Consider the following 21,570-nt stretch of genomic DNA (forward strand, 5'->3'; position numbering starts at 1 on the left):
TATATATATATATATATATATATATATATATATATATATATATATATATATATACCCGTCTGTACACATACGTGTGAGTGTGGGTGTGTGAGTGTATACGTGCGCATGTGCCGATGGGTCCGCAATGCCGTGTCTCGCTCGCTTTTCAGGAATTCCGTGGTTCAACAGCGGGGTCAGTGAGAATGCAACCAGCGGACAAATACAGCTGTGCATTCCTGGGGTTTTAGCTTGTTTCCAGGTAGGCTGGCGGGCTGGTGACGACAGCTGATAGAGCTACGTATTATGGCGCTCTTGTGCGGAGATATCAAGGTCGAGCAACTGGTGAGACGGGTTCAGTAGCTGTGATTCGAGGCGTTTGCTGTTCAGTGCGCTCCCCCATACGTCGTGGCTACAAAGGAGGATGAGAATTCTATAAAACGCGAAGGCGTGTGCGCCGCATCATTGCCTACTACTATGGGTGTCACAGCAGGTAAACGACAACCTCCCAACGAACGCGAACTCGGCACTAGTTCCTTCTTCTGTGGTTGCTGATCCTACCTTCTGTGTCAGTTTCAACCGTTTCACCACCATCTCCACAGCAGCCGTTGTTCACTGTGACATATTAGCGGTTGCTGAGGCTGCAGGTTTCCTGGTGCAAAATGCACTTAAGTTCCTGCTGGGCTTCGGACGGCCGTCGACGTTTGTGGGATGGGAGTCGCTGCAGGACTACTTCACCACACTGCGCCTGAGGCCAAACGATCAGTGCGCAGACGCATGGTGCTGCAAAAGACAGGTGTGTGGAGGAAGGACGGAAATGTCTCCTGTTTCACAAATTAACGCAGTGCTGTCAATGTTCAGATACGAGTATTCATACGACCAGCCCGAAGGGCTAAACCACCACTTTTCGGTTAGTAGGCGTTCTGCGGCGTGTCATTTTTTTGCAACGCAGAAGGAGGTCCAAGAAGAGGGGCTGACACTCGAAGACTACCTGCCTCGCGTGCAGGAAGAAAAACCTACGGACGGACCACTTCACGAAGAAAACCCCTTCGGCATCAGTCTAGTTGATGACGGGGAAGAATACGAAAACGAGAAGTCGGGCAGTCACGCCTGTGCGGAAACGAGAACTCCTGCTTGTGCGTCATCCGTAGATGACTTGGCGGCCAAGCTGAAGTCGCTACAGAGCTGAACCGTGCATCTACCCCAATCTGACCTTGCACTGCCGAGTCTAGACAACCTACTGCAACGTGCATGTGCCATTCTAAACCCTTGCTCTAGAAGCAGCACACTTAAGACAACTTTCCACCATTGATGATGCAGTGCAAACTGGCACTGAAACGGAACTGGACGGTTGGTTCGTTGTAAATTTAACACCCGGAAGCTCAACGCACTACGGCTGCGCGTGTCACGAAATGGCCTCTGTAGGCTTGACCCCTACTAAGACCTGCGGCAGCTCTCTCCTTCAAGCTTGCCGCTACACGAGGTATACTATGATGCTCGGTGCGTGAAGCGCTACGTTACTTGTTTGCCAACAAAGAACCGTTAGGCGAGTTGGCTCATCTCCGGCTCCTTCCCATCTTCACCCTCATCACCTCCGACGCGCAGCCATGGGTCTGGCTGCTCGCCTGTACAACTACAAAATCGTCGCCAACTCAAAAACTAGCAAACCCTTTGAGCAGTAAGAACACCTTGAAGCGTCTACTGTTCTTTTACGACTGCAAGGATGTCTTCTCCTCTGAACACGAACAGCTCTTCGTCATCCAGATGCACCTTCATTCCGCCGAACTCCGGCACCATCACCGTCTGCCCCACCTGCAGCTTGGACCAATCCTCGCTCACGGCAACGTTCCCCGAGGGCTTCGGCGGGGCGACGGCTACGACTTTGGCCATCTGGCAGCCCGTCTGTTGAGAAGCGCTTGAAGGAATATATATTCCCCCTTTGCTCACTGCCGCCGGCTGCACCTTCTGGACGACACAGCGGCCGAAGAGGGGCATGAGGCGCGCTGCTGCTCCTGACTGAAACCGACCCGCATACGCAAACACACAAGCGCGCACGCACAGATAAGCACATAAACAACAAGTCAGAAGACCATGGAACTCGGAACAACTCCTGACTGACATCAACTCGCACGAAGAAGTCAGCAAATAAGATCGTGAGGATTCCACCGCCGAATCGGCGGAGGCCCCTGTGCAAGCCAATGAGCCAACAGCCGTGTAAAGCTGCTGCTGCCCAACGACATGGCATTCACTAGAGGCAAAAAACTCCCGCTCTGTTCTGTGGAGCATGTGGAAGACAGCCTTGTGATCGACAAGCAAGGAAGAAGCAACGCTGTTGTTATCGTGTGGGGCGGGTCCCATAAACTGTCTAGTTGCAACGGGGGACAGCTTGATCATGGAGGCAGAGCACTCCCAGAAATTTCACATGAGGCTACGGCAAGGATGGTTTTAGCTCCGTTCAAGTCAGAAGCGGGGGGATTCAGAGGGTAGCGCCTTATTTCTGGTGGAGGAGAGGGGCCAACGGAGTGCTCTGCCTACCATTTTGGTGGGGATGCGTATATACACGCACAATAACGCCTCTGAAGAACAGAAGTAATGCCTATGGCTACAACTAAGGAGGCGGAAGTCGTTTATGCTTTAAGGTGCATAGTTGGAAGACCCGAAAACTCCTAGCCTGTCTAGGGGCTGCTGCCGCGCAGCCCTAAGGGAGAACAGCCACGGCCGGCCCCATACTGCGACATACAGTCAAAGAAAGATGGAACACGAGATTCGGTAAAGAACGCGTTCAGATTCTCGCCATTTTTTTGCTTCCTTGGCTCATCGTGATACCTCGAGTTGCGCTTTTTCGGCGTGGGGCGCATGGGCTCTGCTACAGCTCCGGTCACCCCAAAAGGACGACCAAAAGCTGCGTTTTATCTTTCACCAACACTTCCGACGCATTTCCCTTCATTTGTACAGGTTTTCTATTTCCATCCAAACGGCAGGGCAGAGAAGGCTGCCTCTGGCAGGCGCGCTGGTCGCCGCGGCTTACCGCAGGTGCGCAGCTCGTAAATGTTGAGCCCTGCGTTGCGCTGCGAGACAAGAGTAGCAAGCCCTTGGGTTTTATTGTTCTTTTCTTGTTTTTAAGGCTGAAGACGGTCGCTGCGACTCTCCGCCTAAGCTGAGCGTCCAGCGTCTGCTGCCATAGACACCGTGGCGGGCCTGGTCTGTTGCTGGGGCCCAGGAACTGCCAGTCTGCCTCCTCTGCCCCTTTCTGCAGAAAACTTGGTGCTTATCACAATACTTTTCGCAACATATGCATTGCTGTACCCTATCTCATTGAGAAAGCTGTCACTGGGCACCCAAATTACCGGTGGCAGACGCTAAAGGTCGCTGCTCCCCCTTCCGCTGACTAGCCTTGTGAGGAGTCGCTTCTCTGTGGATTGGACACGTACGGTCCACACCTGCTTTTTGAAAGCCCGCGTCGTCTGTAGGTTGCCGGATGGAGGAAAGCGGGGAGGCCTCTGCGGAGGCTTCAGGGGACCGTGGGTCTCCAGGCGCAAGGCACCGCGTGCGGAAGCAGCAGCAGCAGCAAACCCAAAAGGAAGGTGCAAAGGACTTCCGCAGCCTTACGGATGAACGCGCAAGTAAGATAACATTACAGTCCTCATGCTCAGGTGTTTTTCATTAGAATAGTCGCCCCAAATCCACTTTATGGTGCCTACGAAGGGCTGAGCAAACGACTGTGCGCATTTTCCTCTTCATGGAAGATGCGGGGGAGTTGTTGTAGGAGGGGCCGGTACCAGTTGGGTTGCCCTTGCATTTGGGGTCCTGCTGAATCGTGTGTTTCCATATCTTTGCAGAGGCGCTTTTGGAGTATCGGGCGCGATGCACATCGGCGCGTTTTTGGGTCCAAAGCGAGCTGTTAGATCTGCGGGTTGGCGGGTGGCAGCGGTGCACCGGCTGCGCCTCGAGTGACGCTTCGTCGTTGAACCCCAGAGCAGGTGCCTCCGTTGCTCATGCAGATGGCTGCCGGAGCTCTGACCCGGGCATAGTGGGGGACCTTCCCCATTTAATCAAACAACATCTCACTTGCCCTTTGCTTTCGAAGCTACTGCAGCAAGACCCCGTTCTAAGTGGCAAGTTAGCCACCCTTGATCGCGTGTTGTGGCAGCGTCGTTCGAAGCACGAGACGCAGACGCCTGGGTGGATGAGTCATGAGCCGCTTTGCCCCGAGTGTTGCTCATATGGTGTTCCCCAGGGGACCGCAGATGTCCTCAGTACAGCTGTTACTCCCGCAGGGGCAAACAACCAGGATTCTTCCCGCACGAGCACAATGGAATCGGTTGTCGGGGGGGAGGGAGTATCTGCTGAAGGCGCGCGACCAACGAGGACCGTCGAAGACGAAAGCCGGCCCGTCACCGCCTGGGTATCTTGCGGGCAGTGCATGGAGCACTTCGCGTATATTATCGCATCCTTACTTGTGTTCCTCAAGCCCTCTGAACTCCGGGATTTGGCTGTCGAGAGGCAACAGTCACAGTGCTGCGGCTTTGTGTTCTGCGGCAGGCGGAACATCTCAACACCTGAAAAGTGAGACGGGTTCCCGACGGCGATCGTAACACGCCGAATAGATTGCTGCTTTCATGTTTGCACAGGTGCATGTGCTCTGTTTTTGCCGTCCGGTATGTGTGCAACGCTTCCATTGCGGCTTTTGGTGTCTTTATGCATCAGGCGGCGCGCAGCGTTGTGGCGGTGGACACTCGACTTTGGAGGGAGCAAGGCCATATCGGAGGATGAGCTGATGCAGTTCTGCTGCAGTCGTTGCTGCAACCGCCAGCAGCAGCTGCTGCGCCTTCTGGACGAGGAGCCCATGTACACCAGGCCGGGAATTAAGGAGTGGATTAGTGACGCGCTGGAGCGGAAGGCCGCCTATCGTCCTCACCCTCACGGCTTGCCAGAGGAAGTCCGGGGTAAGGTGGCGGGTGAAGCTAGCCTGCAGGAGCAGCAGAGGCAGCAGCAGCTAAGAGAGCCCAGAACTGGTCTTTCTCCACGGCGCTCTAAGGGGCTGCAGCCAGCTGTAGAGATGGACGAGTTGCTGGGGAGCGACGCGGGACGCCTGATGGACCCGATTCTGGAAAAGCGGTCCTCTTGTGTCTCATTTTCCACGGAGTCGTCTAGCGCAGAACTGACTAAGCTGGACGGAAGCCTGGAGTCTGAGAGTTTTAGAGTCCCCCTGACGGTCGATGACGAGAGCAGTGCAGATGAGGCACCAGTGAAGGCCAGTAATAATGGGGACACCCCTGGTGCATGCACAGTTGGGGAAGGGCCCCCTTCGGCCGACCACGCCCCTGTCTCTGCATTGGGGATGCAAGGTGGGACATCAGCGCCGAATAGCATCCTCTTGTTGGAGTACGGCTCTCCTTCAACAGGTAGTGAGGGCTCCAGGGCTTCCGTTCCTACCAGCCATGCAGGAGCGTGCGAGCAGTCTGTTGGGGCCTGTGCAAGTGGATCAACAAAGGGGGGGTCTCCTACTTGCCCTAAAAGTGAAAGAGCTTCGACCTCATCTTCGCCACGTCGCTCGTCCGTGTGCCCAAGTAGGACGGAAGGGAGCGCAGCGGCTGAACGGCAGCCGGAGCAACGGGGGGAGCCCAGTGCCGCCACCCCTGGGGAGAAGAATTTGCATACTGAGGCACCGTTCAAGGCTCGCGGATCGCGCGTTCGATTTGCAGATGACGACGACGAGGACGGGGTAGAAGGAGATGGTGATGGAGAGTCAGCGGCTTCTGTCTTCAAACACTTCTTCAACCTACAGGACGAAGATGATGGACCGGGGTTTTATGCTCGCCTAGAGCGGCAGGCAGCAGTAGGTAGTTCTCATGCTGCAGGCAGTCAGACGCGAAATGGCACTGGAGAGCTGAGGAGCATCCTCAAGACTCCTACTGAGCCTGTGGAACCGTCACCTCTCCCAGCTAGCTCAAGTACTGAAGCTCAGGTGGGGTACATGCGGCTGTCGGACGTGGTAATTGCATTCGACCTTTTGTCTTCTTGCTGCACCGACGCGTCTGCCAGATTCCTTGCGAACTATCACCGTCGGTTTTGCACTTGCTCATGTGAGGGAGCCCCTTCAGCACCGGGAGACGCTGATGCCCGACATTCCGACGGCGAAGAGTCCCCCATGCTGGAGAATGCGTCGGATGAGGGGGAGGCGAGGAATTTCAACTTGCGCAAAGTCAGCGAAGGGGACGAATCAGATAATGTCTCCTGCGTGGATGGGGAATCAGGGGACGATATTGAGCCAACAGAACTCTGGAAGAGAAGACAACAGCAGCTGCTTAAAGCCATACTGAGGAGCCTTCCTCCTGCTGCAGATAATTTCATTGCACTCATCACCGAGCTATGCGAAACTCTTCAGCCTCTCCAGGTACACATTAGGGCAGCCGTTTGCAGCGTCTGTCTCTGCAACCTAACGAGTAGGCGAGTTGAAGTGCTCCTGTTTGGTGCATTCCTTTACGCATGCTCTGTAAACAGCAGAAATACGGGCATTGCTGCCGGCAACATGTTTTTGTCTGCGTTTGCTTCTTTGCTTTGCAGCCTCTCCCCACCCTACGCTGCTCTTTGTGTAGCTGTCTCGCGGCGGTGATCATGTTGTTGTTGCTGCTGCTTCGCGCTCGACCGTTGACGTGTTGCTGCTGCTGCGAACGTTGTCGTCCTTGGAGCAGTAGTCATACTCGTCATTCTTGTTGTCAGAGACGTCCTCCACCCTGCTCTATCGAGGGCAAAGCTGAAGGATTCGAAACCTCCGATGCAGCCGCGTCGTTTTACTTCGACGACGCTCTGACTATTGCCAGGGAAGAGGACATAGGACTGGAGTTGGTAGATTTTGTTCGGTCAACAATTCACAAGTCAGCCCCGTGCCCTGCTCCAGTACGTCCCGTCGACATGGCAGCCACAGGGGAAGCAGCGGAGGCACCTGTGCAGCAGCATGAAGAGAAAGCTGTTCATGTGCTGCTCGAGTCTATCTTCTCGCGTATGACGCAGCCGATCATGCAGTTACACGAACCAGCTCGTCCTTCTGTCCCGACAGCCCCATAGAATGTTCTTGGATTTTGGTCCCCCAAGGACTTACGCTTGGATTATTTTAGATTAGTTATTATGTTACAACTCAAAGCGCGTCATGGAAGTGACAGTTTGAAAGTGGGAAGCACGACACGCAGTTAGTTGGTATATGGAGTTAGACTGTAGCACTCGGCGGAGCATTCATTTGGGGAGCTGGTTCTACAGGCAGTTGCTCCTAGCTAGCCTAGGTCTAGCTGGCAGTTCTTGTTCGCTGAACTCAGCTTTGCTTGGCGTACATAGTCCGTAGCCATACGCCAACGTTTTCATTAGACTAATAAATGGTGCTTGATAAGGTAGTTCTCCGGCGTAGAATATGCTGGTTGGATAATACGCTTGACTCCGGAGCACAGGAAGACGCAGACGTGCGATTCAGCTATTAGCAGCGTCTAGCAAAGGCTGCAGGTAGGTGCTTGCAGGGACAACTGTTACTGCCTCTTCCCTATGGTAATGCCTTAGCAATGCAAAACTAGTTTGCAGACTCAAGGGACGCGGTATGGACTGGAGCGGCCCACGAATTGAATTGCAGATTTCGTGGCAGAAGTTGAGATGAAAGGGAACCATATTTGAGTTATAAAGTTTAGTTGCCAGCAGGATCGGCGTCACGGGCGACTCACTGTGTCGTACTGCAGAGGGTCTCCCGTACACACCTTGAATGCGTCTGGAGAAGAGCGCCCGAATGCAGTGGCTGCTGAGAGGAAGCTGGATAGTAGCATATGGCAGATAGGAAGCGGAACTTGGCGTGTTGCACTCTAATTTAGTGTAGACTTTCTATGGATAGCTAGCCCCCACAGGCACGTCAACAGGTGACCTCTATACGGGGCTCTGGAGGGGGCTTGGAAGAACAGCCCTGAGATGATTATTTGCTCCAGTATCTCTTCCAGTGTTCTACAGCTGCAATGCAGCTTATAAAGAATGCCTGTTATGCATATTTTTGCCAAACAGCGCGAACACGCCAACAGCATTGGTTCACCGTTACGCATCTAGGGCAGCGAGCACCGCTGAGCGCAGCACTCATGTGTGACCAGTAGGTTGCCTGCTCTGCCTTCTCATGACAGTAATAAATAATGACTGTTTATTAATACCAGTGGCCATGAATCGTTGGTAGAGGCGGGGTGCCCCAACTAAATGTCTGCACCCCAACGAATCCATTACTTCTCGTTATTGACACCGTGGAATGAAGCATACTACAGTGCGACTTCTGTACTTTTTTCGCCTTTATAGCTTAGGGGAGTGTATATGTTTTCCTGTTCCCCGGTGTTTCCGGCAAAATAGCGTCAGTGTGCCCCATGCCCACTCGCCGCACACGTGTTGCGAGTTGCTTGAGCATCAACATGCATTGAATGAATAGCTCGAAGAGCAGCAGGAGTCAGCCGAAACTGTTCCCTTGTATTCACAAACAACAAGCTTCAGTCGCTGGACTGGTTAGGATTCGCGTTCACAATGGGGAAGGCCTCTAATCGCTTAGCCGTCGAGCGCCGTTTAGAGCGCAGGCGTGCGGAAGAGCAGCACAACAGGGCCTTAGCCGAGATCGAAGCTGCAAGGATTCATATGGTCAACCTTGCACGCAGTGATGCACGGGTGGAGGCACTTAGGCGCCAAAATGCGACCAAAGCTGACATCGGAGAGCTTTCTAGGAATTTAGAATATACTTTTGAGGAGCAGCGAGCTCAGCAAAGTATCAAGGAAAAGCAGCTTCACCAGAGAATCACTGATACTCTAGACAACCAGCTGCTGCGAGAGGAAGCAGCTGCTCTAGAGAGACAGAAGATCTGCCAGGAGAGCGAAGAGATCCGCAAGCTAAAGGAGCAGCTGGCAACGGCCCGAGTCAATCGCGAAAGGGCCGCTCAGCTCCTCGAGCGACAGCTGAGAGAGTAAGCCCCAAAACAATGTCACTCCCGTTTTTTTTGTGTAGAAAGCCTCTACAAACGCTTCGTCCGCACCATCTCAACTGCCTGCGAGTAGAACTGCGTCCAGCCAGTGGGCTTACTCTGTTACCTTCAGTTCGTACCCGCATTCATTCTATCGAGGTAGATTTGGAATACTAACGAGCTGAAGTATCAACGAATACAAGTAGTGTGCAGCAGCTCACAGATTCCCAGGGGAATCCACACAAACTATGAGCTACTAGGCAGTTCGTGTCCTTTATCGCCGTTTCGCATGAGCATGTGCCTTTCTGCATAGCGTGTGCTACATTCCTTACTTTCACCTCGGTGATATTATTCATACATGGGGAAAAAGTGACCCAGTTGCTTCCGAATAAAAACATGCTCGTCTCCATTGTTGAACAAGCCAGAAGCATGTCGAGATGGAGGCCATACGTCCCCCCCCTGCCGGATTTGCACCCTGCTGCTCTACCTGGGCCAAAGTAAGTATTCTCCTAGTAATCCTGCATTTCGGTTAGGTTTGTGTCGCAGGGCTGATGCCGCCTTTGAGGATGCTAGGCTGGAACTTGCTATGGAAGAAAAACGACTGGCAGCTTGCGAGGATGCGCGCCGCCAGGAACTCGACCGCAGCGTGCAAATGCGCCAAGTTGGACTGGATCTCGCAGCACAGATAGAAGAGAGGCAGCGTACGAAACAAGAGGAAACAGCCGAAAAATATGCTATTGAAAAGGAACAGGTAAATGAGGTTGATATTCGCCGTTTTATCACCTTAGCCTCTTCCTTCGAAGCATCCATTTAATAGAGGCTAGATAGCCACTTGTGGAGAACTTCCCTTTTTAATATTGAAACCTAAACCTTTTCAAATCCTACAGATTGAGTGTAGACTTTCAGGTAGGAGCAGTCGTCGCACAGCTGCTTGAAGAAATGGAGAATGAAAAAAGGCAGTCAATGGAACGACGGCGGCTCCATGCAGAAATGGTCGCTGAAGCAACCAAAGAACGAGCACGGCAGAAACAGCTGTTACTTGAAAATAAGATCAAGGAGGAAAATGAAATCAGGGTGAGGACGCTTCTTCACTTCATGCAGAAACCTCATAAACCTGTGGGCTATTTTTAACGCATGTGACGCTAAAAGGCCGGCGGTACCCCTGATGCGTTTGGCATGCAAAAAAATCCAGGAATACCTCGATATGCAACGAAAGCGAGCTGAAGACTTGGCGAGAGAGAAAGAGTTAATACGTAGGGAAAAAGCGAGAATCCTAGATGAGCTCCTGCAACAGCAAATACGAAAACAACAAGAGGAAACAGACTATGCTCAGTTGATAGCTAATTTGTACGAATTCGAGCGCGAGGAACAGGAACGGCTAAAGGAAGAAGCTCAAAAGAAAAAACGGTTAGCCGCAACGATTCTTGCTGCGAAGTATAACCCCCACCAAAATCTGTGTACAGGCGCTCCATGGGGACCCAATAACTTGACCAAAGATAGTGTAGCAGATAGAAGTGCCATTGAAGCTTGTGCATGCGCCAGACGAGCGGGTCTGATTTTTGTCTAATGCAACAGACAACAAGAAAGGGATGCCCTCGCAACGGCATTCAAGGAGCAGATGGAAGAGAAGGAAAGGAGGCGGCAACAGCAACTAGCTGAAGAGGGTCAGTTCCGGCAAGAGTTATACGCAAAGTTCGCCAGAGAAGCAAAGCTTGAACAGATGACTCTACAGAGACGTAAACTCGCTCTCTTGGAGCATAACAGACAGGTATCTGCGGTTTCTTAACGAAGTAGTCATACAACTGCTTTAGCAGTAGTTAGTAGCTTTTGCAGTAGTAAGTACGCTGTGCCTGCTTGCATGCTGAAATTTTGGGGGAGTTCGTTTGTATCTCGTCGCGGTTCTTTAGGTAGAAGCGATTATTCAGGAACGTCGCCGTCAGGTGTCAGAAGAACGTGAAAGAGACAAGGAGGAACGCCGAAAGCTGCTCGAACTAGAAGCAGAGAAACAAGCAATTATTCAGCAAGAGAGAGAAAGACTACTGCGCGAGAACGCAGAGCTCGCCGACTTCCTGCCTAAGAATACGCTTCATAACAAACGAGAACACAACATTGTCAGAAGTGCTAGACAGCAGCTTGCTAGCATTCACCTTGATCCACTAGCACCCCTTCCACGAACTCTGCGTACACTTCCAGCCGGGGAGTCCACCGACATTCATACTTAGTGACCAACTGCACCAACCATTAGCTTGCAGGCCGGCGAGGAAGTTGTTGGCACACCTTGTGTAATGGGCTACCAACGGTGGCTGGATACTCATCTACAGGCAGCTCAGATACTAGGAACAGCCTTTTTTCAAACTACCCCGTTTTACCAATGAAATGTGCACTATGTGTTTTTATAAGGGCAAATACAGACGATGATACTTCCGAGTGGCGCCTAGCGGTTTACTTATGTTGGCTGCAACATGTCCAAATATTTAAGTTTACTCTTTACGATTCTAGTAGTGCCCTGTAAAATGTTTACAGTAGGAAACAATTCCCTTTTGCTACCATGCCCCTCTCGTCTAAGTTCAAGACCTGGTCACTACTGCGGGCAACAAACGTTCTAGGGTCTGTCAACGGCTGTAGCGAACATGTCTTCACAGGAAACAATTCATACCTCAGGTTAACGAGCCCTCATTGCAGAAGCAGCAAGTTAAAATTTCAAAAAAAAACAAGTCTTGCACAAAAAGCCAAATATAATATGGTCGCCGCAACAGCTGAAAGGAGCATTTACCGGCTTCAGCGTCTCACGGTAACCGATATGATTCGAGACGTTCAATGGTAAAATGGAACCACTGTCGAAGTCGCTTCTTCATAGAGGGACCCGATGGATTCGACGTGCTCGGGCTCAACTACGAAGCCAGATACAACTCACAACCGAGTATCGTTTCACTGGCCACAGCAGTTGTGTCAGTTAGCCAATCCACTTCTGAACCTGACTCATAAACCCTCCGTTGAAGCCCGCCCAACCCGACGACGGCGCGGTCGAGCTGCTTGATTCTCCTGCTGCAGACATTTCAGCATTCCGACTTTCGTCGAGCTGTCGCTTGTCATCCATCTTATCTTTCCTGCTTGATCCACGGTGCGTCTTTTGGCGATGGTTAGTAGGATACCGTGACAACTCCGCATCCGTCAACGCTGCGCTAGTTGACGCACAGCGATACAGCATAGGAGTTGCCTCATTGCCTTCAAGCTGGTCTGCTGAAATCGATTCCCTGGGACCACATCGGGCAGCGTCCGTCCCAACAGTGCAGGAATGCACTTTGCCCCTCTGCCTTGCAGAATTTACTTCAGATGTAGCTGAGTGCGGCTGCTTACTCATTAAAGAGTTGACTGTGCGTCGCGGACCGTAGAGCAAAGATTCGCGCCTTGTGCTGACGCCTGAAGATCGGGTGCTTCTAACGCCTGACTCGTTTCGCTGGACGCCCGCAGAAGCAGGAACCTGAGTTTCACTGCACCGACTGTGTCTAGAGCGTTTTGTGCTTGCCGCTTGCGAGCTGCGCGAGTCCGCTTGTCTGTGACTTGCAATGCTGCGTGCAGAAGTTGCCCCCAAAAAATCTGTCACGGAGGATGAACAATGGCTTGGGTTTACGGGCTGCTGCAGTTGTCTTGAAGTATGAGCCAGTGAAGGGCTTTGAAGTGGAAATGCTAGGGAGGACGTGGAAGCAATTGACCTTGCCGATGCCAGCGGTGCGGGCAACTGGGACTCTCTGGACGAGAATGCGCCCTGCTGACCCCTTGGGAGACCAGACAGACAGGGGACTTTTTCACTAATGTTACTGCTGCCTAGAAACCGAGCGCTGTCGATATGCGCCTGCTGCATTGTAATAACTCTCTCAGCTCGTGAAACAGGATGGTAAACCGACGGCTGTGGCCTAACCAACCCCGTCCCACTTTCCCGATGTCTAGAGTCCTGGCCTGATGGCTGGTGAGAATTACCAGAGCGGTAGCACAAGTCTCCGCGGAGTAGCTTCTCCTGAGAACCGCCCTTACAACCCACAGACGATGTAGTGGCCCCCGTATTGATGTTCGTTGAGGAATCCGAAAGTGGCCGTGAAGCACTCGCAGCGCTGCAACAAGGCGCACGGTCCCCTATGCCAGGTGTGTGATTCCTGGACGCTTTTGGGCTCCACAAAGAACCGGTTGAGCTACTTATGCGCTGTACGACACACGAAGTAAAAGGAGGATCCGCCTGGCAGGCGTTAACTGGTACGTGCTGGGAAGCACAGGGAGAACACTCTGATGCCTGGGGGCGGAGTAGATTATGCCGGCGCAAGACGCTTTCCCTACGGTGAACATCTGTAGACTGAGCCAACGGGCGATCGCCTCCAGAAGCGTAAATTTGTCGTTCGACTGGTGCTTCGCCAGCGAGGTAGTTCCCACGCTGAGATGGCATTGATGAACACACTGCAGGAGTTGTAGACTGGCTGATGAATGAGCTGCTGGTTGTTGTGGGAACATCCTCAAACGAACAACCATGGGCCGGCAACCCACACTGGCTTCCCATGAGGCTGCTGCTTGCACAACTGGACGCATCAGAGTCACTGCATTGGTCATGGGGTCCGCCGACATATCCTCCGGCAGCGGCTGCTGCTGGTTGCCCTCGAGCCCCTGCACCTGCATTGTGGAGATCTATCCGTCCAGTACATCCCTGCGGCTCTGCCCCACCACGGTGCCAAGCGGTGCAGTTTAAAGTATCGCTGTCCGTCTTCCCGCTTGAGAGCAACTGATTAACATGTTTTGTATTTAGGGTGCCAAAATCTTCAGGCATGGCTGTAAACGGATGCACATCAGAAACGGGTTTCTGGCCGTTGTCGTATTGGGCAGGAGAGTGCAGGGCCTGCTCACCAGCAATCCTTTCAAAAGAGTCGCTTTCCCCAGATGCCGCATGCTGATAACCTGTCTTCAGAGTGTGGCTAGTTCGAATGTCCGTATCCTGTCGGTGCGAGTATGAGACACGAAGGCTACTCTGGCCCGTAGAACACGAGCTGGCTGCCTCCTTGTTATTTGTTTTTAGGGGTGAACACCTCAGTTCTTCCAACTTTTTCTTCACCTGCATCTCCAGATCTTCCTGTAGTTTGCGCTGAGCTTCTTGAAAATCTTGCTCTCTTTGGTCTTGCCGTTTCTGCAGCTCCTCCAGTTTTGCCTGAAGTGTGTGAATTAACTTTTTCTGCTCCTGCTCTCCAGATTCCCGTTGCTCTTCCTTGGTCTTCTGAAGATGTTCAAGCTGTTCCTGCAGCATGTCGATTCTGCGCTGTTGCGCCCTCTGCAGATCTTCATGATGTTCCTGCTGACGCTGGATCATCTGCTGTTGTTGCTGGAGAGAAGCGTCAACCACCCCAGCAGCAGCAGCTAGCAGAGCTGCTGCAGAAGCAGTTTGCTCATCTTGTATCTTTGCGCATCCCTTCTTGAGTTCGTTCTGCAGGCGCTGGGTAGATCGAAGCTGGTCGTCCGATCTTCGGTCCTCGCTAGTGCTACCTGTGCGTAATCCCACTACTTTGCACGCCCCCGACCTGTCTTGCTGAGGGGTCTGATCTGCCACAACTGGTACTTGCCGCCTCATGGTCTCAGCTTCGGTTTCACATTCAGTTCCTTCGTAGGCCCTCGAACTGGCGTGCGGCACTTGCCGTTCCCCCGAAGCCTCTGTATGCCTAGTTTCGTGCGGCGATTTTGGCGCATGCGTCTGCCGGCTGGTGGACGGTCCGTGGGCAGACGTGACTTTGCGGGACGGTGGCTCGGAGCTGCTGCTACGGCTGCGTGGTGACCGGTGGGTATTTGCATTCCCTCTGCTTCTGCAAGTTTCGACAGTTCCTAGAGCGTTATTCAAGACTCCAGACGTTTTTCGAAGGGATGAAGCGGGGCTCCCTGATTCCAAGGCAAGATCTTTTTCCATGTCAGCACCAGAACGTCCCTCTGAAGCTGAGCCGACTGTCATAGACGCTTTCTGTGGGGCCTCGGAATCTTGCAGGTAATTCTCCTTAACGCCAGGGTGCTCGATATCGCCCTCACTAGAGACTGGGGTTGTAAGTGAGGGCAGCCTCTTCTGCTGGTCCACGACATCACGTCCTTGAACTTCGCCTGGGGTTTCCGTCCTTCCCAAGGAAACAGTACGCCGAGCTCGTGCATGCCCTGCCTTTGGCGAAGGGCTTGGCCTCTGTGTAGATGTCCACTGGTCTCTTCCTGTCAACGGGCATTCGTCTGATGTTGGCTCGCGCCTATGAGCGGTCAGCTCTCCTACCTGGGTAGATCCCAACATTCTCCTTGTATCAATATGGCCAGGTGAATCCTCAGGCGGGTCAATACGATGTGCACTTCCTTGACTTACACGCCGAAGCGACCGAAATTCGCTTGCATCCTTGGCCGAGATTGCAGCGGTTGCTGCAGCAGACAACCTGCCGGGCTGCTTATGCTTCGTTTTTGAACTATCTTCTCCGCCTCCACCGCGGGTGTTTCTGGTGGTGTCGTCAGCATCCGTCGGAGCTGCTGCGCGGCGCGTCGCATTCCCAGGCAGTGCAGCACAGGATCCAAGCATGCTGAACATGCTGCTCAAGGTGCTTGAGTCCAGAGCTCTCGCAGCAAGCTCTACCTTTGAACTCGGTGATCGATCGTCAACCCTTCGGCTTGTCGACGCCGTGGGAGACTTCTTCGCTTCTCCGAGGGCGGTTAACATTAGAAACTTCCCGTCCGAACTAGTGGAAGCTAACGAGTCGCTCAAAAAATTCTTTTCACGGGAAGTGCTCCTCCCACGGTCTCGAGATGCAGACCCCAATTCTTGTGATGGCAACACCACGGACGACTCAATGGTGCAGTTGCGCTGATCACTTGAAGCGTTGCTATCTGTTGCCCGCGATCGGCACCGCCTTCCTTCAAGCGGCAGCTCCAATCCACTAGAGCTTGCTGAATGCCCACAAGACATCTTGGGAGATCCGCCGCCTGGCGGCAGCTCAGAGGGGTCTGAACTTACAGCTGATGCAGACGAAGCATGGACGGCAAGCATCCCGTTCTTCGGACTGGGCTGTCTCGTTCGACCAGAAGGATGGATTCTCTGTGCTGCATGTGAAGTGACTGAGAGCCGGCCTTTCACTGCAGACCTGAGAAAACACAGCATTCAAAGCTCGATACGCTGCTCTCCCATTATTCTCTCCATCTCTGTAAATGGCTTATCACGGGACAATGCGACTCAAATTTGTGGAACTCTATGTTCACCTACCTTTCTTTGGCTTCTGTTTCCATCGAGTCCTCAGACTTCAGCATGTCGAGTGGATCTGAGGGCATGGACAGCATACAAAACCAGAGAATTCCTGAAGAGATGCACGGCTCTCCACGAAGTTGTACCAGTTCGAAAATGGGTGGTTCGCTCTCTCCACATGTCGTTATGCACTGCAACAGCAAGCGCTTCTGAAGCAGAGGAGACCATGTGCAGTACCAAAAATCTCTTCAGCTTCTGGTAGACTTGCAGAGGAGGTTGGTTCTTTGGAAGCTGCATCTATCGTCGACGGCTCAGAGCGCAAGGAGGCAAAAGACCCTACATTCCCCTGCGCCACACCACAAGTGAAAGTGTTTTTCCATGTATATTTGTAGCTGTCCATTACACCAACACAGCTGAGGGCTGCTGCTTAGCCTTGGGCACTACTGTGAGCTTACAGAAGTTCCAGCGTGTGCTTGGCGATGACGTCTCAAGCCACAAACGTCTGCACCAACAACTTTGCTTGATGCAAGCTTTTGCTTTTCCACGGTCACTATTTGCTCTCTGATGCTAGGTTGTTTAGACACAGGTTCTCCCGAGCCGGCTTCGCTGGTTGCAATCCCAGTTGTGCCACCTGAGCCCTTGCATGCAATCCTGGACTCCTCACAATGAGTAGATGCATCATGTCCTTCCGATGGAGCATTTTCACTTGCCTTGCTGTTCCCCTCATCAATTCCCGTGCAAGATACCTCCTGGTTACTGGCAGCTTCTGACATCTCCAGCTCATCTCCAAGGGTTCGCAGAGCTCTCAAAGGCCTGTTGCATGCATCACTGGTTTGCTGTCTCTCCAGAGAACGAGCAAATGAATCCCCTGAGGCTGCTGATATTTCATACCGTGGATGGGCCCCTCGCCGTTGCTCTTTCCTCCTGAACCCGCACAACCAGGATAAATCCTTAAAGTCACACATAATGCATTGAAAAGGCACAGTAGTTTCTGGCTGGAAGCCTTAGCAAAGTCACCTACATCTCATCTATGAATGTCTCTAATTCCTTAATATGCGCCAGGGCAGCCTTCATCCCTGCCTTCAGCTTCATTATCTCAGCATCTCGTGTTATAGCCGCTGAAACACCAGTAGAACCGCCCTTGTCTGGCTCATTTTCCTTAGAGTCTTGGAGGACTTGCATCAAAGAGTTTCGCACGCCACGAACCTGCTGCAACAAACGAGCTTGCTGCTTGTTCTTCACCTCCAGGATTGTAACCTGTTGGGAAATATAAAGGATTAAGGGCGCAACGGTTGCCACAATTAAGTCAACATGGCATACCCGGTACATGAAATACAAAGCTTTTTAAGAGCCCTCCCTGCTGTTTCTAGGATTGACAGTAGCGAACAGACAAAACGTACAACATGCCTACCTGCTGAACCTTTTCCTCTAGCCGCCCTTGTAGCTGGAGTATCAGGGCATCATTCTCCTCTGCCTCAGTCTCCTGCCTTTGCTTATCCTCCTCCAGCTCCAAAATTCGCTGCCTGAGGGTAGATGTACTGAGATGTGCATCGCCTTGCAACTGTTGGCGCGCAGCCTCTGCTGCTCTGGCTTTATCTTCAGCGGAACGAAGTTTTTCCTCCAGCGCTTCCTTTTCTCCTGTAGAAGGTCAATTTACAGGACAGTGGACCTCCCCACAAACATATACATCTGCCGAGAGCGTGGATAGTCTAAGAACCGCTGGGACCAAAGAGAAGAGAGGCTCACGAATTAAGATTTCCGTTCTTTTGCGAAGGTCTTCGCTCAACGCTGCTTTTTCTTTGTGCACAGCCTCCAGAAGGCGGTTCAAGTCATCCTTCTGCACCAAGTCCAGAAGTAAAAAGCAGCGCAAACAAGTAGTGTTGGCGACAACTCTGGTCATTCGCCATCGACAAGCTCCGCGTGGAGAGGGGCAGGGGACAGGGGCAGGTTGTTCTTACTTGCGATGAAATCTTTCCAAGGAGTGCATCTTTCTCACGAATCACACCCGTCAGATCCTCCTCCTTATCTGTCTCACAGGCAAGCACAAAATGTGTATTCACAATCAACATCTGTCACAGTGTTACGCGACCACCTGGCCTAGCAGATTCAAGCCCGACGTGGCCCTAGACAGCCTACCACGCAATAGTGCCTGAAGGCGCTCGCGTTCAACCCGTTCAGAAGCCAGGCTCTCCTGGAGTTGATCAACCCTGTCGCGTTCGCACAGCTGCTGCTCCTGCTGCAGCTGCAGCTGACTATGCTGGTGCTCCACTGTTGCGAGGCGTTCGATCAGCTGCTGCTTTTCCGTCCGCATCCTTCTGAGCGACAAAACTGCCTCGTTCGCCTCCTGAAAAATGTACCGGAAATGTATAATCCCATCCTAGAGAAGCCACTTTCAGCACTAACCATACTGAGGTGAGAGGAAAAAAGGAGCACGAGGTGACGCCTCACAGATGAGCAATCTCCCGTACTGCAGACTACGTACAGCAACTGTATGTAAAACCTACACTAATGCTGTTTCTCGTTCTAGATTACCCTTCGGTTAGGTGTGACTTACTTCATTCCTTTTGTCGCGCTCAGCAGACATTCGGTCAACGCAGTCGACCGCTGCTGCATTCAAATGGCGGAGTTGTTGCATATCCTTCTTGGACAAGACCCCACGCTCAACAACGTCCCCGGAAAATATCAGCAAATGCCGCAGTTGCAAAACTGCGAAAAGCAGATGTGATAACCCAAACCATCATCTGTTAGGTAAGTCGACCTCACGAATTACTGGGAATGCCTAGGAAAACTAGGAAAACTGTTGCAGTGGCTGCATAACTGCCTTATGAAGCTTACACGGATCTTCGGAGTCTAAGCGCGTTAAAATGTGCGAGACATCAGCAACCGGCGAATCAGAAGCCTCTCGATATGTCTGTCTTTCTGAGCCTCGTACGTGTCCATCTGAAGAGGGACTGGCTACACTTGGGAAGTCGTTTCTGCTCTCGGCACGATCTTGTCGATGCTCCCGCGGATGTTCCAGTTCCCAACCCTTCTGCCATCCCTTATGCATCATTGTCGAGCCGCAGATATCATCCAGATTTTCACCTGTCTCATCCGGAGAGCCAGGGACCTGGCTGCGCAGTTCCTGGGTGCTCACAACTGGATGAGCGGCTCCGATAGCGGTGTCAGCCACGGGAGCAGCCTCTGGCACACAGCTTGTACCAGAGACAGCGCTTATCACCCCAGATGTATCGGACGGCACAGCCTGTTCGTGTACCTGCTGGGCAACGTCGTTCGGAACCCCTTCCGACATTTTCACTGCTGTGGATTCCTGTCTTAGATAGCTCTTCAGAAACCCAAAAACCATCATGGAAAGCTCCGTAACTGAAAGGACAGATGTTGAGTCTAGCAGCGCTGTTTCTCTGTATACTTCGTCCCAAAACAGGCTTGAAGAAGAGGCGTCGCCTCCTTGGTACGATCCACCGTCGCATCGTGTGCTTTCTGCACGCCCTTTGCTATGACGCGATGCAACTGACTTGTTTGTCTGGTCGATTATGCGCAGAACCTCGTCTCTGGATAGCAACACGCTGCTGGTGGGCCCTTGGTGTTTGCTCATGGCCTCGGCCAACAGGCCATCCCTGTGAACAGGCAGATACGGATTAAACATTATACCACTACTGTCTGAGCAGCTGCCATCCGTGTGGCTGTTAACGCATGTTATGAGCGTGCGCTCGTGAGCTCAACTGCACCTTCCTACCTGAAGACTTGCAACCCATATACCTTGTCATCTACATGTGCGGAGGGCTCTCGGATCCCCAGCAGTTCGAGGAGATTCTCCATCCCTGAGAGTAAAACCCAGCCGCTGTGACACTTTGCAGAGTGGACACTACGAACACAGAGACTCAACAGCAAGCCACTTGAACCACGGACGTCAGATACTTACCTGACCAAAAGCTGAGAAAATTGATTTCTCCATTGTTATCTGCTTCAAAACACTGCTTGATTAAGTCTTCAATTTCCTCCTTGTCCATAGGTGCTGCCTGCACACAAGGCACAAAAGAACATACCTAACCATTGCTCACTCCGAGTTAGCCCGCAGGTCGCCACTGGATAGCGACCCTTGTGGACCCAGCTAAAGCAATAAAATACGGAATAACATACCATCAGAAGGTGCTGCGTCAACAGCTGCTGCTCCGCCTCTAAGCGTACAAGGGGCCAGCCGCTTCCGCGGCAGCTAACAAATAGCTCCAGCACTGCGTGTATTTCGTCCATTTTATCTAATTAGCCTGCGCCTTCTGGAGCATGCTTCTAGAGAAGAACGGAATGTCTCCTGGCATCCAGTGGAGGAGCAGCGCCGGGAATTGATAGCAGAGGAGTCACTGCGGTCCCCACTCTGCTACGCGGCAAGAACTTGTCGCACCCTTCAGAATCTCACCACCCCAAGTCACCCGTGTAACACGGTCAAGATCGCGGTGGGTGTAAGGGCGGGAGGCGAGGTGTCCACCAGACAGATACCGTTGACAACTGCTGCCCATCAGGTCGACGCCCTTAGCTTCAGCTTAAGGCTAGCATGTAGCTAAGGCTGAGGAAAGACTCCTGTACACAGATTATAAGACGCATTGCATGTGGCGCGCTATCGTCGGAATGCAGTGGGAAGTTGAGAGCCTAGGAGTAGGTTGAAGCGCACGCAGGCGGTGGCCTCAAGTTTTAGAAACACCAAGCCAAAGTACCAGCATGAGGTGAGTCAATTAGGCTATAAGCCAGTGACAAGGAGTTAACTTGCTTGAGACATTGGAGGACTGCAAGGGCCCCCAGCGGTGAGACCGCTGCCACCCGGGGAGACACACAGCAACGAGATCAAAGACAGCTTTTGCTGTGAAGCGTTCTGCTACTCCTTAAGCTGAAATATTAATTGGATACAGAGGCCCTGTGCTGTGTGTCTCACATCAGACGTTGCAATAGGCGTGTTACTGCACTGCTCCGCTGTGGCGGCCCAGTAGCGACCTGTAGCATCTCGGGCCCTCCACAAGCCCGATTGCGGCAAAAATAGCCCTCTTTTTCTCCTCCAATTTGGAGATTTACACTGTTTTTTGGAACTACGTATTGTGGCTATGTTTTTGGCAAGAGGCCTAAGGACATCCACGGAAACATGTAGCTGCTTTGTCAAGGGGGCCCCCGTCCCATGGCCGGGCGTAATGTACCGAGCGGATTCGAGCCAGAGCCCAATGCACTAAGTGCAATGATTGCAACGATTTCGTTGTATTTACATGTTTACAGTATGTTACATGTGAAATGGGTGGAAGGGGGGCCTCCATTTCGGTGTTGCGATTGTAGATGACCACTGCCGTCTGCACAGACCGTCTGCTCGCCCGCAGCTTCTGTTCCGTAACTCGTCTGCAGGAGTCGAACGCTTTCTGCCATTGCCAA

General features: G+C 52.4%; 5 protein-coding genes across 5 annotated transcripts; 3 read left to right on the plus strand and 2 right to left on the minus strand.

The window, feature by feature from the left end:
* Positions 1-124: 124 nt before the first annotated feature.
* On the plus strand, positions 125-1,165 carry EMH_0040460 (thiF family domain-containing protein, putative; the record flags this gene model as incomplete). The annotated part of the gene is made up of 4 exons (XM_038022649.1): positions 125-238; positions 367-469; positions 624-772; positions 929-1,165. The coding sequence occupies 4 exons, from the start codon at positions 125-127 to the stop codon at positions 1,163-1,165; spliced, it is 603 nt and encodes a 200-aa protein (XP_037878503.1).
* Positions 1,166-1,674: 509 nt separating this feature from the next.
* EMH_0040570 (chaperonin CPN10, mitochondrial, putative) lies at positions 1,675-2,370 on the minus strand (the record flags this gene model as incomplete). Its single annotated transcript, XM_038022650.1, has 2 exons — positions 1,675-1,992; positions 2,092-2,370. The coding sequence occupies 2 exons, from the start codon at positions 2,368-2,370 to the stop codon at positions 1,675-1,677; spliced, it is 597 nt and encodes a 198-aa protein (XP_037878504.1).
* A 1,084-nt stretch (positions 2,371-3,454) lies between these two features.
* EMH_0040680 (uncharacterized protein) lies at positions 3,455-7,044 on the plus strand (the record flags this gene model as incomplete). Its single annotated transcript, XM_038022651.1, has 4 exons — positions 3,455-3,599; positions 3,816-4,542; positions 4,684-6,373; positions 6,700-7,044. 4 exons carry the CDS (start codon positions 3,455-3,457, stop codon positions 7,042-7,044), a joined length of 2,907 nt encoding a protein of 968 aa, XP_037878505.1.
* A 1,464-nt stretch (positions 7,045-8,508) lies between these two features.
* EMH_0040800 (meiosis-specific nuclear structural protein 1, putative) lies at positions 8,509-11,158 on the plus strand (the record flags this gene model as incomplete). The annotated part of the gene is made up of 6 exons (XM_038022652.1): positions 8,509-8,939; positions 9,483-9,687; positions 9,843-10,010; positions 10,129-10,343; positions 10,512-10,704; positions 10,844-11,158. The coding sequence occupies 6 exons, from the start codon at positions 8,509-8,511 to the stop codon at positions 11,156-11,158; spliced, it is 1,527 nt and encodes a 508-aa protein (XP_037878506.1).
* Positions 11,159-11,889: 731 nt separating this feature from the next.
* EMH_0040910 (uncharacterized protein) lies at positions 11,890-20,415 on the minus strand (the record flags this gene model as incomplete). The annotated part of the gene is made up of 16 exons (XM_038022653.1): positions 11,890-12,190; positions 12,650-13,045; positions 13,148-16,066; positions 16,186-16,240; positions 16,402-16,510; positions 16,620-17,088; positions 17,186-17,421; positions 17,576-17,802; positions 17,911-18,001; positions 18,123-18,190; positions 18,301-18,508; positions 18,719-18,870; positions 19,000-19,781; positions 19,901-19,985; positions 20,087-20,183; positions 20,305-20,415. The coding sequence occupies 16 exons, from the start codon at positions 20,413-20,415 to the stop codon at positions 11,890-11,892; spliced, it is 6,306 nt and encodes a 2,101-aa protein (XP_037878507.1).
* Positions 20,416-21,570: the final 1,155 nt, after the last annotated feature.

Source organism: Eimeria mitis, genomic scaffold, assembly GCF_000499745.2.
Source record: "Eimeria mitis Houghton genomic scaffold, Emh_scaff39, whole genome shotgun sequence".
NCBI classification, from domain to species: domain Eukaryota; phylum Apicomplexa; class Conoidasida; order Eucoccidiorida; family Eimeriidae; genus Eimeria; species Eimeria mitis.